This window comes from Eschrichtius robustus, chromosome 3 (genome assembly GCF_028021215.1).
Source record: "Eschrichtius robustus isolate mEscRob2 chromosome 3, mEscRob2.pri, whole genome shotgun sequence".
Taxonomy (NCBI): domain Eukaryota; kingdom Metazoa; phylum Chordata; class Mammalia; order Artiodactyla; family Eschrichtiidae; genus Eschrichtius; species Eschrichtius robustus.
The window spans coordinates 65,657,111-65,671,859 of NC_090826.1; the positions used below are offsets into that span (position 1 = coordinate 65,657,111).

Here is a 14,749-nt window from a genome sequence, read left to right on the forward strand (position 1 = left end):
CAAACCCAAAACAATTAAGAAAATGGTCATAGGAACATATATATCAATAATTACCTTAAAGGTGAATGGACTAAATGCTCCAACCAAAAGACACAGGCTTGCTGAATGGATACAAAAACAAGACCCATATATATGCTGTCTACAAGAGACCCACTTCAGACCTAGGGACACATAAAGACTGAAAGTGAGGGGATGGAAAAAGATATTCCATGCAAATGGAAATCAAAAGAAAGCTGGACTAGCGATACTCATATCAGATAAAATAGACTTTAAAATAAAGAATGTTACAAGAGACAAGGAAGGACACTACATAATGATCAAGGGATCAATCCAAGAAGAAGATATAACAATTATAAATATATATGCACCCAACATAGGAGCACCTCAATACATAAGGCAACTGCTAACAGCTATAAAAGAGGAAATCGACAGTAACACAATAATAGTGGGGGACTTTAACACCTCACTTACACCAATGGACAGATCATCCAAACAGAAAATTAATAAGGAAACACAAGCTTTAAATGACACAATAGACCAGATAGATTTAATTGATATCTATAGGACATTCCATCCAAAAAAGCAGATTACACTTTCTTCTCAAGTGCGCATGGAACATTCTCCAGGATAGATCACATCTTGGGTCAAAAATCAAGCCTCAGTAAATTTAAGAAAATTAAAATCATATCAAGCATCTTTTCTGACCACAACGCTATGAGATTAGGAATCAATTACAGGGAAAAAAACATAAAAAACACAAACACATGGAGGCTAAAACATACATCACTAAATAACCAAGAGATCACTGAAGAAGTCAAAGAGGAAATCAAAAAATACCTAGAGACAAATGACGATGAAAACACGATGATCCAAAACCTATGGGATGCAGCAAAAGCAGTTGTAAGAGGGAAGTTTATAGCAATACAATCCTAATTCAAGAAACAACAAACATCTCAAATAAACAATCTAAACTTACACCTAAAGAAACTAGAGAAAGAAGAACAAACAAAACCCAAAGTTAGTACAAGGAAAGAAATCATCAAGATCAGAGCAGAAATAAATGAAATAGAAACAAAGAAAACAATAGCAAAGATCAATAAAACTAAAAGCTGGTTCTTTGAGAAGATAAACAAAACTGATAAACCATTAGCCAGACTCATCAAGAAAAGGAGGGAGAGGACTCAAATCAATAAAATTAGAAATGAAAAAGGAGAAGTTACAACAGACACTGCAGTAATACAAAGCATCCTAAGAGACTACTGCAAGCAACTCTATGCCAATAAAATGGACAACCTGGAAGAAATGGACAAATTCTTAGAAAGGTATAACCTTCCAAGATTGAACCAGGAAGAAACAGAAAATATGAACAGACCAATCACAAGTAATGAAATTGAAACTGTGATTTAAAATCTTCCAACAAACAAAAGTCCAGGACCAGATGGCTTCACAGGTGAATTCTATCAAACATTTAGAGAAGAGCTAACACCCATCCTTCTCAAACTCTTCCAAAAAACTGCAGAGGAAGGAACACTCCCAAACTCATTCTATGAGGCCACCATCACCCTGATACCAAAACCACACAAAGATACTACAAAAAAAGAAAATTACAGACCAATATCACTGATGAATATAGATGCAAAAATCCTCAACAGAATACTAGCAAACAGAATCCAACAACACATTAAAAGGATCATACACCATGATCAAGTGGGATTTATCCCAGGGAGGCAAGGATTCTTCAGTATATGCAAATCAATCAATGTGATACACCATATTAACAAACTGAAGAAGAAAAACCATATGATCATCTCAATAGATGGCAGAAAAAGCTTTTGACAAAATTCAACACACATTTATGATAAAAATGCTCCAGAAAGTGGGCATAGAGGGAACCTACCTCAACATAATAAAGGCCATATATGACAAACCCACAGCAAACATCATTCTCAATGGTGAAAAACTGAAAGCATTTTCTCTAAGATCAGGAACAAGACAAGGATATCCACTCTCACCACTATTATTCAACATAGTTTTGGAAGTCCTAACCATGGCAATCAGAGAAGAAAGAGAAATAAAAGGAATACAAATTGGAAAAGAAGGAGTAAAACTGTCACTGTTTGCAGATGACATGATACTATACATAGAGAATCCTAAAGATGCTACCAGAAAACTACTAGAGTTAATCAATGAATTTGGTAAAGTTGCAGGATACAAAATTAATGCACAGAAATTTCCTGCATTCCTATACACTAATGATAAAAAATCTGAAAGAGAAATTAAGGAAACACTCCCATTTACCATTGCAACAAAAAGAATAAAATACCTAGGAATAAACCTACCTAGGGAGACAAAAGACCTGTATGCAGAAAACTATAAGACACTGATGAAAGAAATTAAAGATGGTACAAACAGATGGAGAGCTATACCATGTTCTTGGATTGAAAGAATCAATATTGTGAAAATGACTATACTACCCAAAGCAATCTACAAATTCAATGCAATCCCTATCAAATTACCAATGGCATTTTTTACAGAACTAGATCAAAAAATCTTAAAATTTGTATGAAGACAAAAAAGACCCCAAATAGCCAAAGCGGTCTTGAGGGAAAAAAACGGAGCTGGAGGAATCAGACTCTCTGACTTCAGACTATACTACAAAGCTACAGTAATCAAGACAATATGGTACTGGCACAAAAACAGAAATATAGGTCAATGGAACAGGATAGAGAGCCCAGAGATAAACCCACACACCTATGGTCAACTAATCTATGACAAAGGAGGCAAGGATATACAATGGAGAAAAGACAGTCTCTTCAATAAGTGGTGCTAGGAAAACTGGACAGCTACATGTAAAAGAATGAAATTAGAACACTCCCTAACACCATACAGAAAAATAAACTCAAAATGGATTCAAGACCTAAATGTAAGACTGGACACTATAAAACTCTTAGAGGAAAACACAGGAAGAACACTCTTTGACATAAATCACAGCAACATCTTTTTTGATCCACCTCCTAGAGTAATGGAAATATAAACAAAAATAAACAAATGGGACCTAAGGAAACTTAAAAAGCTTTTGCACAGCAAAGGAAACTACAAACAAGATGAAAAGACAATCCTCAGAATGGGAGAAAGTATTTGCACACGAATCAACGGATGAAGGATAAATCTCCAAAATATATAAAGAGCTCATGCAGCTCAACTTTAAAAACACAAACAACCCAATCCAAAAATGGGCAGAAGACCTAAATAGACATTTCTCCAAAGAAGACATACAGATGGCCAAGAAGCACATGAAAAGCTGCTCAACATCACTAATTATTAGAGAAGTGCAAATCAGAACTACAAGGAGGTATCACCTCACACCAGTTAGAATGGGCATCATCTGAAAATCTACACAACAAATGCTGGAGAGGGTGTGGAGAAAGGGGAACCCTCTTGCACTGTTGGTGGGAATGTAAATTGATACAGCCACTATGGAGAACAGTATGGAGTTTCCTTAAAAAACTAAAAACAGAATTACCATATGACCCAGTAATCCCACCTCTGGGCATATACCCAGAGAAAACCATAATTCAAAAAGACACATGCATCCCAGTGTTCACTGCAGCACTATTTACAATAGCCAGGACATGGAAGCAATCTAAATGCCCATCAACAGATGAATGGATAAAGAAGATGTGGTACATATATACAATGGAATATTACTCAGCCATAAAAAGGAACGAAATTGGGTCATTTCTAGAGACGTGGATGGATCTAGAGACTGTCATACAGAGTGAAGTAAGTCAGAAAGAGAAAAATAAATATCATATGTTAATGCATACATGTGGAACCTAGAAAAATGGTACAGATGAATCAGTTTGCAGGGCAGAAATTAAGACACCAATGTAAAGAACAAACGTATGGACACTAAGTGAGGAAAGTGGTGGTGGGGGGGGGGCGGGTGGTGGTGTGATGAATTGGGAGATTGGGATTGACATATATACACTAATATGTATAAAATGGATAACTAATAAGAACCTGCTGTATAAAAAAATAAATAAAAGAAAATTCAGAAAAAAAGAAAGAAAGAAAGGATTGATGAATTCAAAGACAAGGCAGTGGGATTCATCCAATTAGAGGAAGAAAAATTAAAGAGAATGTACTTTTTACACGTTACAGAGGTCCCAGGAGAAGAAAGAGAAAGGGGCTGAAAATATATTCAAAGAAATAACGATTGAAAACTTCCCTAACCTGGAGAAACAAAGAGACATCCAGATCCAGAAAGCCCAAAGAATATCAATGTAAAGAGATCCATACTGACTCACATAAAATTAATTTTCAAAAGTTAAAAGGTGGGTAAATGCAGGAGGAGAAAAGCAACTTCTTATATACAAAGGAATCCCCATAATACTATAAGCAGATTTTTCAGCAGAAAATTTGCAGGCCAGAATGAAGTAGAATGGTATGTTAAAAGTGCTGAAAGAAAAATCTGCTGACCAAGAAACTCTATCTATGTGGCAAAGTTGTCCTTCAGAATTGAAGGAGAGGTAAAAGTTTTCCAGACAAACAGAAGCTAAAAGTTTATCACCAGTAGACCAGCCTTACAAGAAATGTTAAAGGGATTTCTTTAAGCTGAAACAAAAGGATGCTTATTGGTAACATAAAAATATATGAAAGTATAAAACTCACAGTAAAGGTAAATATACACTTAAATTCAAAATACTCTAAAATTGTAATGGTGGTAGGTAAATAACTTAGAACTACAGTATAAAGGTTAAAGACAAAGTATTAAAAAGAACTATAACTACATAACTTGTTAATGGATACACAATATAAAAAGATGTAAATTGTGACATCAAAAACATTGTAGTATAAAATGTGTGTGTGTGGGTATAAAACATAGAGCTTTTGTATGCATTTGTAGTTAAGTTGCTATCAGCTTAAAACACATTGTTATAACTATAAAATATTTTATGTAAGCCTCATGATAACCACAAAGCAAAAACCTATAGTAGATACAAGAAAGGAATCAAAACATACCACTACAGAAAAATCATCAAATCACAAAGGAAGAGAGGAGGAGAGAAACAAAAACTATAAAACAGCCAGAAAATAGTTAACAAGATAGAAACAGTAGGTCCATAGCTATCAATAATTACAATTAATTGTAAATGGACTAAATTCTCCAATCAAAAGATATAGAGTGGCTGAATGAATTTTTTTTTAAAGACTTAAGTATATGCTACCTACAAGAGTCTCATTTCACCTTTAAAGACATACTTAGACTGCAAGTGAAGGATTAGAAAAAGATTTTGCAGGCAAATGGAAACCAAAAGAAATCAGGTGTACCTATGCTTATATTAGTCAAAATAGACTTTAAGCCAAAAGCTGAAACAACACACAAAGGTCATTATACAATGAAAAAAGAGTCTATTTATCAAGGGGATATAAAAATTATAAATATTTATGCACCCAACATTGGAGCACCTAAATATATAAAGCAAATATAAACAGATATGAAGGAAGAAATAAATAGCAATATAATAATAGTAGGGAATTTCAAAATTTCACTTTCAACAATGGATAGATCATCCAGACAGAAAAGCATTGGACTTAACTACACATTAGACTAGAAGGACTTAACAGACATTTACAGTACATTCCATCCAACCACAGCAGAGTACACATTCTTCTCAAGTACACGTGGGACATTTTCCAGGATAGATCATATGTTAGCTCACAAAACAAGACTTAATAAATGTAAGAAGTGTGAAATAATATCAAGCATCTTTTCCAAACACAGTGGTATGAAACTAGATATCAATTACAAGAAGAAAACTGGAAAATTCAACGTGTGGCGATTAAACAACATGCCACTGAACAACCAACAGGTCAAAGAATAAATCAAAAGGGAAATCAAAGAGTACCTTGAGACTAAAGAAAATGCAAACACAACATACCAAAATGTATGGGATGTAGCAAAGCAGTTCTAAGAGGGAAGTCCATAGCAATAAACACCTAAGTTAAGAAGAAAGACCTCAAACAACCTAACTTTTCACCTCAAGGAATTAGAAAGAACAAAAAAAAAAAAAGAAGAAACTAAGTACAAAGATAATAGAAGGATGGAAATAGTAAAGATCAGAGTGGAAATAAATGAAATAGAGACTTAAAAATAGGAAAGATAAGTGAAAGTACCAGCTGTTTTTTTGAAACATAAAATTGACAAACGTTTCACTAGACTAATTGAAAGAAAAGGAGAGAAGACTTAAATTCAGAAATGAAAGAGGGGACATTACAACTGATACCACACAAATACGAAGGATCATAAGAGACTGCTAGGAACAGTCTTACACCAACAAATGGGACTGCCTAGAAGAAATGGATAAATTCCTAGAAACATAGAACCTACCAAACTGAATCATGAAGAAATAGAAAATCTGAACAGATCAATTACTAGTAAAGATTTTGAATCAGTAATCAAAAACCTCCCAACGAAGAAAAGTCCAGGATCAAATGGCTTCACTTGTGAAATTCTACCAAACATTTGAAGAAGAATTAATACCAATTCTTCTCAAACTCTTTCAAACAATAGAAATGGAGAGAACATTTCCAAACACATTTTATGAGGCCAGCATGACCCTGATACCAAAGCCAGACAAGGACACTGCAAGAAAAGAAAATTACAGGCCAATATCCCTGATGAACATAAATGCAAAAATCCTCAGCAAAATATTAGCAAATTGAATTCAATACTAGATTAAAAGAATCATATACCAAGATGAAGTAGGATTTATTCCAGGGATGCAAGTATGATTTAACATATGCAAATCAATAAATGTGATGTTCCACATTAACAAAATGAAGGAGGAAATCGTGATTATCTCAATAGATGCAGAAAAATTACTTGACAAAATTCAACCTCCTTTAGTAATAAAAACTCTCAATAAACTGGTTATAGAAGGCCTTAATATAATCAAGACCATATGTGACAAGCCCACAGCTAACATCATACTCATTGGTGAAAAGCCAAAAGCTTTTCCTCTAAGATTAGGAGCAAGACAAGGATGCCTACTCTTGCCACTTTTTTCTTTTTCTTTTTTCTTTTTTTTGGCCACTTTTTTTCAATTTGGTACTTGGAAGTCCTAGCCAGAGCAATTAGACAAGTAAAAGAAATAAAAGGTATCCAAATCAGAAAGCAAGAAGTAAGACTGTCTCTGTTTGCAGATCACATGATATCATATATAGAAAACCCTATAATGTCCACCAAAAATATATTAGAGCTAGTACATGAAATCAGTAAAGTTTCAGGAAATAAAATCAATATACAAAAATCAGTTGTCTTTCTATACACCAACAACTAACTACTGGAAAGAGAAATCAAGAGTAAAATTTCATTTACAATTTCATGAAAACAATAAAATACCTAGGAATAAATTTAAATGAGGAGGAGAATTATTGGGTTGACGAAAAGTTTGTTCTGGTTTTGCCATGTTATGGAAAAACCCAAATGAACTTTTTGGCCAACCCAATATTTATGCATTGAAAACTGTGAGCTGTAGACAAAAGAAATTGAAGACACAAATAAGTGGCAAATATTCCATGTTCATGGACTGGAAGAATTAATGTTGTTAAAATGTTCGTAGTACTCAAAGTGATCTACAAAATTTCATGCAATCCCTATCAAAATTTCAATGTCATTTTTCACAGAAATAGAAAAACCAATCCTAAAATTTGTATAAAACCACAAAAGATCCAAATAATCAAAGCAATCAAGAAAGAATAACAAAGCTAAAGGCATTACACGTCCTGATTTCAAACTCTATTACAAAGCTATAGTAACCAAAACAGTATGGTATCAGTATGAAAACAGACACATAGATGAATGGAAGAGAATAGAGAGCCCAGAAATAACCCATGCAATCTGGTAAATTAATTTTTGACAAAGGAGTCAAGAATATATAATGGGGAAAGGATAGTCTCTTTAATAAATGGTGCTGGGAAGACTAGACATCTACATGCAAAAGAGTGAAATTGGACCTTTATCTTACACCATACACAATAATCAACTCAAAATGGATTAAAGACTTGAAAGTGAAACCTGAAACCTAGAAGATTTTATAGTTGTAAGCTCCTTGACATTGGTCTTGGCAACGATTTTTTGGATTTCTCACCAAAAGCAAAGGCAACAAAAGCAAAAATAAACAAGTGAGACTACATCAAACTAAAAAGCTTCTGCACAGCAAAGGAAACCATCAACAAATGAAAAGGCGACCTACTGAATGGGATAAGGAGTTAATATCCAAAATATACAAGGAACTTATAGAACTCAACAGCAAAAAACACACAAATAACCCAATAAAAAATGGGCAAAGAACCTGAATAGACATTGTTTCAAAGAAGACATAAAAATGGCCAATAGGTGCATGAAAAGTGCTCAACATTATTTTCAGAGATATACAAATCGAAACCTCAGTGAGATATCACCTCATACCTGTTAGGATATCTCTTATCAAAAAGACAAGAGATAACAAGTGTTGGTAAGGATGAAGAGAAAAGGGAATCCTTGTACACTGTTGGTAGGAACGTGAATTGATTACTCCATTGTGGAAAACAGTACGCAGGTTACTCAAGAAATTAAAAATAGAACTACTATATGATCCAGCAATTCTAATTCTGTATATATAATTGGAGGAAACAAAATCACTATCTTGAAGAGATATTTGTACTCCAATGTTCACTGCAGCATTATTTATAGTATCTAATGTATGGAAACAACGTAAGTGTCATTAAATGGATCAATGGATAAATTACCTTATATATACACAATGGAATATTATTCAGCCTTAAAAAGAAAGAAATCCTGCTTTTGCAATAACATGGATGAACCTGAAGGGCATTATGCTAAGTGAAATAAGCCACACAAAAACAAATATGCATGGTATTGCTCATACGTGGGGAAAAAATGTTGAATGCATATAAATAGAATAGAATGGTGGTTGCCACATGCTCGGAGTGGAAGAAATTGGGAGAGGCTGGTAAAAGGGTACAAACTTTCAGCTATAAGATGAATAAGATATTAGGATCTAATGTAGAACATGGTGAGTATAGTTGAGTATACTGTATTGTATAACTGAAATTTGCTAAGAGAGTAGAACTTAAGCATTCTCACCAAAAAAGGAAAAAAAAAAAAAAAAGGAAATACATGAGTTGGACAGATGTGTCCCACCTTAAATGTGGGAATCCTTTCACAATGTATATGTGTATTAAATCATCATGTTGTACACTTTAAAAATATTACAATTTTATTTGTCAATTATACCTCAGTAAAGCTGAAAAACATTTACTTAATTTAAAAAATCCTTTGCCCATGTTGAAATAGGTTGTTTGTTTATTGTTGAGTTGTAGGAGTTATTTATATGTTCTAAATATTAGTTGCTTATCTGATATATGACTTGCAAATATTTCCTCCCATTCTGTGGGTTGTCTTTTCACTCTCTTGATAGTGTCCTTTGATGCACAGACATTTTTTTTTTGATGAATTCTAATTTATCTGTTTTTTTCTTTTGTTACCTGTATTTCTGGTGTCATATCGTCATTAAAATGATCATTAAAATAATGAAATCATCATTAAATCCAATGTCAAGAAGATTTCTTCCTTTGCTTTCTTCTAAGGCTTTTATAGTTTTAGCTTTTATGTTTAAGTCTTTGATCCATTTTGAATTAATTTATGTATATGGTGTAAAGTAAGGGTCCAACTTCATTCTTTTGAATGTAGATATCCAGTTTTCCTAGTAACATTAGCTGAAAAAAACTCTCCTTCCCCCACTGAATAGTCTTATATGCGAGCATTTATTTTAGGGCTCTCTATTCTTTTCCAGGTCTATATGTCTGTCCTTATACCAGTGCCACACTGTTTTGATTACTGTAGCTTTGTATTAAGTTTTGAAATCAGGAAATGTGAGTGTTCCAACTTGGTTGTTCTGTTTCAAGATTATTTTGATAATTAATAATAAAATCTTTTAAAGTACAACCCAAGCAGAGTTTATGTGTTTGTAAACTGTATGTGTCATGTATGAAGATTTATGCCAATGGCCACATTTATATTTTAAGCCTGACCTGTCCTGAGCTCTAGACTTGGAACTGCCTGACATCTCCACCATGCTTCTCAATATTAACACGTCAAAAACACAGTTTTAAATCTCTTCTTTGAAATTTCATTCTACTGGTTTCCATATCTTAGTAAATAGCATCACACACTTTTACTCTATTTTACCACTGCTCCTCTCCCCACCCCCCACCATATTCCTTCCCTCAACAAGTCCTATTGGCTTTTCCTTCCAAACATCTGCCCAATCTGACCACATCCATCCTTATTACTGTGTCCAAGTTACAGTCATTATGTCCCCCACAACCCCCTGACCCAATCTATTCTATTCACAGAAGTCAGGAAGTCTGAGAAAAGATGAATTCTGGAATCTTACCTTTAAGACGTTTGTCCAAGTATTCTAGGACTAATCTAAACATTTGAACTACTGCAAGAATTAAAGATCCAAATGCTAGGGATCCTGTGTGATATCTGGGCAAAGATAAAATGAGAATAAAAGTTAAAATATTTTTACTATTAACTAAAAGGATGTTAGTTAATTTTTACTGGTAAAAGGGATCTGCAGAAGGATTGATAGGAAAGAGCTTCTTATACTCTCTTATTCAGATTGACAAAGGTCTCCATAGAGGATTTTAAACCATATACATCCGTTTTGTACTTCATCTACAGAAATGATACCAATAGCCTGTCATCTTATGATGATTTTATGTTTGAGCTGAGCAATGAAGAAACACAAACAAGTTAGTCCTTGATCTTTAATTTGGTGCCCTCCCCTACTTCTTCTCTCCAGTAACCTTTTAGAAGGATATTGGCCTGGGTAGGGATTATAAAACTGTGGCTATAAAACCAGACAAAGCCAGTGGACATCTATGAATCTTGAATTATACCTTTGACCTCAAGTACTTTGGCACTTGAATTATAAGCACAAGATTGAGTTATAAGCACACTAAACATAACTGGGAAGATAGGTGGAGGTTTCAGTGTGAAACTTACCTTATGGCTCGTCCAAATGCAGTAAAAAGTGGATATGGTGGGATGTCATCAGGTTTTTTCAAGGCCCAGTAATAAGAAGCAAAGGCACCAGCAAGGGCACACTGACCCAATGCAATGACAAAATTTATAAGCCAGAGAAAGATAAATAGATTGAATATCTGGAAGGTAGTGATATATTGATGGTACAGGCTCTTTCCACCATAGAAAGCAAAATGACACTGAGCCCCAGGGCAAGCTTTGGCAATTTCAGTTGTATTAAAAATCTGCACTCAGGAAAAAAAAAAAAACAAAACACAAATAATATAATATTAAGTGCTATTCCAAGATAATACCTTCCTTGCCTTCTCTTGTGTGGCCCCCAATTGCATATCTTGCTTTGTTCCTATTAGCTTCTGCTGTTATTTCTATTTTCTATAACATCACTTTATACAATTCTTTAATGAGCTCTGGAAAGTACCTCATTTTTCCATCGTATGGTCATCAGTCTGCATCCACTATAATTTCACATTTATTAGTGTTGTTGTTGACTGTGCCTGCTTCTTAGGTGTATGACAGGACAAGTGAGCTCAGGAAATAGCAGTGCTTTCTCTATATTCTGCCTACCGTTTTCAGTGCTCTCCTGCTAACACCTGACCCACCCTCCCCTTCTCTACAGTGATCTTCGTCAATGCACATGGTCTCTATCTCAGGATGATTCCTACCACTACTGCTAGATGAAATACAGTAGAGTTCTGTATTGAAATAAATAAAAGAGTTTCTTTTACTTACCTCTGGATTACAGGTTTTATTTTCATGTTTACATTGCCCCTCTGGGGCTGTGACTTTGTATATAGGTACCCCTGATGTAGCCAAGTAACTGAGTGAACTCTATTAAGGATAAATTATTTGCTGGTAGATTGAAAGTAAATGGACAAGAAAGTAATGCAAATAACTCAAAAGTCCACTGAAAGATTAATTTCAAAAAACTAATCTTTTAATAATTCATTCATTTTCAGACCCAGAGTAACATAACGTGGGTCAGCTGCACTGAGTGGCCCCTTAAAAACAGTGAAATATAAAAAGAGATTTTTTTACGTATTGCAAAGGAGGAGTACCACACGTGAAGACAAAATAAAACAAAATGTACCATGTGACCTATCTGAGGGGAAATTCAATTGGTACACTGAAACATTTTTAGAGCTTAGCAATCATAATCTCCACCATCATCATCACCATCACCATCATCATCATCATCACCATCATCATCATCATCATCATCATCATCATCTCAATTATATCTTTAGGATGTTCCTAGTCTTTCCCGGATGGAAACAGACACAAACTCCTAGCTCCTGAATAGTAGTGTGTACCTGAGGTTTGAAGGGGTCAATTACCAAAGGATACACTGCTATCACAGCCCAGTAGGAAATGCAGATTGAGAGGAAAATGAAAGTTAAAACTGGATAAATTAAGGTAGTAGGGATGTATCCAATGGCTCTAAAATAAAACAAATAGTTGAAACTGAAAATGATCCAGTTATAATTTCTCAATTAAAATTTTATCTGTTAGAACTAGAAATAAGCCTTTGACTGAATTCATTCTAAGAACAGTGGTAATAACCATCAGCTCTTTTTTGCTGGTGTATACTTAGTTGGTTTTAAAATTTTATTTATTCATGTTTAGCAAGTTAGAGGCATTCTTCCAATGCTCATGTTTGATTCCTGCCAAAAGTTCCCCAAACCTTCTCCTCTTTGGTTATTTCTATCTGACGCATAAATATTTGATGCATTATAATCATGGTATTTCTCCCTTTTCCTTAGACTTTTAAAATTAGAGAGGACCTTGAAGATCATCTGATCAAATGTGAGAATCCATCCCTAATTTAAGAATCCCTTCTGAACTATCTTCAAAACATGTTCATTAGTCTCTGGTGATCTCATTGAGTGAAAGGAACTTACTTTTATATGACACAGCTTATTCTATTTTCTTAACAACCAAAGTATTAGAAAGTTCTTCCTTATCTGCCTGCATGTAATTCACATCCACTACCTTCTGGAGAAGAAATGACCACCTTTTCCATACAGCAACCCTTCAAGTAACTCATTATTCTTTTATTCTCCAGGGTAGTAATTCTTTTGATATTTCCTCCTAAGATATGGTTTCTAAAATATTCATATCCTAGTTGCCCTATAATCTTTTCAGCATATGATACTGAATTAACCCTATGCTGTTTGATATAGCCACTGAGAACTATGATGGAACTATTTCCACTCCTAATGCATTGACACATTTTAGATTCATTTTTGTATTTGTTACCTTCTCCACCTCACTATTTGGGCTATGCTATTCTCTCTTTTCCCCAGACACTGCTGTTGAGTGAATTATTGGGCATGCCTATGTTTACCCTGTATTCTCACGCCCATTTATTCCAGCTCTTATTTTCCCTTGAAAAAAATTGTTAACCAGTCACAGTAGTAATTGCCCTTTAACACACACACACACATTTAGAGGCATAGCAGTGGGATAAATGAATTGTACAATATCATATTATTTAAGAAATAACCCAGCAAATCAGTAGTTTTCAGTGGCTAATGATAGGGCTTCAGTTATTGTGGGAAGGAGAGAGTTTAATTTAACAAACTGCTTGTTAACTATTTCAAACACTGGCTTTAGGTGGCACTATTATTATTATAGATGATGATTTTGTTAAAACAATCCTTAAAGACTATTTAAAATAAGTTTGTCCTTGGTCATTAACACCTCAGTTTCCATCGTTCTAAACAGAGAACATGTTACTTTGTAGTAACACTTTCCTTGCTGTTTCCATGCATTATTCAAAAGTTTTAAGTATTATCCTCAAGTGACCTTTCGGAATAGTTTAGAAACTGTAGATGTTATTACCTCACAACATGAATTTTATGAAAAATTGTGTTTATTCTGTAGCATTTTAAAATACAAATGGCTCTGGGTATAAAATGTTCCTGAATTGAGAGCTGTAGATACAAAACGTATAGTCTGGTAGTGCTAGGACCAATTATCCTGTCTACTGGCAAATTTTGTTGCTTATACAAAACTAGCAAGAGCACATAATTGACTTTATAGAGTTATGGTGATTTAAAGTTCTGCAAATGATCTCAACCATTAATATTAACATATGACTCAGTATGGGAATAATATAACATAACTAACTTTTATATAGCACTTTCTCACTTACTTTCACATAAGTTATCCTCCTAACATATATTTGGTGTTAAAAAAAAAAAGTGCTAGTGCATAGAATACACAGGTTTTAGCTTTATTTTACCCTATGATAATTGAGGTTTGCGGATTTTGAAAGATTTGTTAGCATGAAGTTTTTAATATGTGGCAGAGTCTGAACTTGAACAAGTCTTCTTGAATGGAAAGCAGATTTAACAAGCCATCTTAAAGAGAAAATAGTCTGGGGCGTCTACAAATAAGCAGTGACCGATATGACTGATTGATATACAGTATATGAGTTTCTCCATCAAGGCCTTACTTGCTCCCCTCCTTCAGCAGGGCAATGGAGATGCGGATTCGGTCCCTGAGGAAGATCAGCATGAGGATGATGAACACTTCAAGGATGCAGAGTATTATCACTTTAAACAGGGAAAAAAAAAAAAAAAGTAGTGTGCGATGCAAATCAATCCAAAAAGCAAACTTTCTCTG

The 14,749-nt window shown here is 34.3% G+C and overlaps 1 protein-coding gene across 1 annotated transcript in view; it reads right to left on the minus strand.

Annotated features, from left to right (window-relative positions):
- SLC44A5 (solute carrier family 44 member 5) overlaps positions 1 to 14,749 on the minus strand; it is a 372,145-nt gene that overhangs the window by 14,143 nt on the left and 343,253 nt on the right. The window contains exons 12-16 of the mRNA XM_068538021.1: positions 14,580 to 14,679; positions 12,467 to 12,559; positions 11,852 to 11,939; positions 11,084 to 11,346; positions 10,467 to 10,561 (exon numbers count right to left, since the gene is read on the minus strand). Of these exons, the coding sequence (XP_068394122.1) occupies positions 10,467 to 10,561; positions 11,084 to 11,346; positions 11,852 to 11,939; positions 12,467 to 12,559; positions 14,580 to 14,679 (639 nt within the window). The remainder of the gene's footprint in view (positions 1 to 10,466; positions 10,562 to 11,083; positions 11,347 to 11,851; positions 11,940 to 12,466; positions 12,560 to 14,579; positions 14,680 to 14,749) is intronic.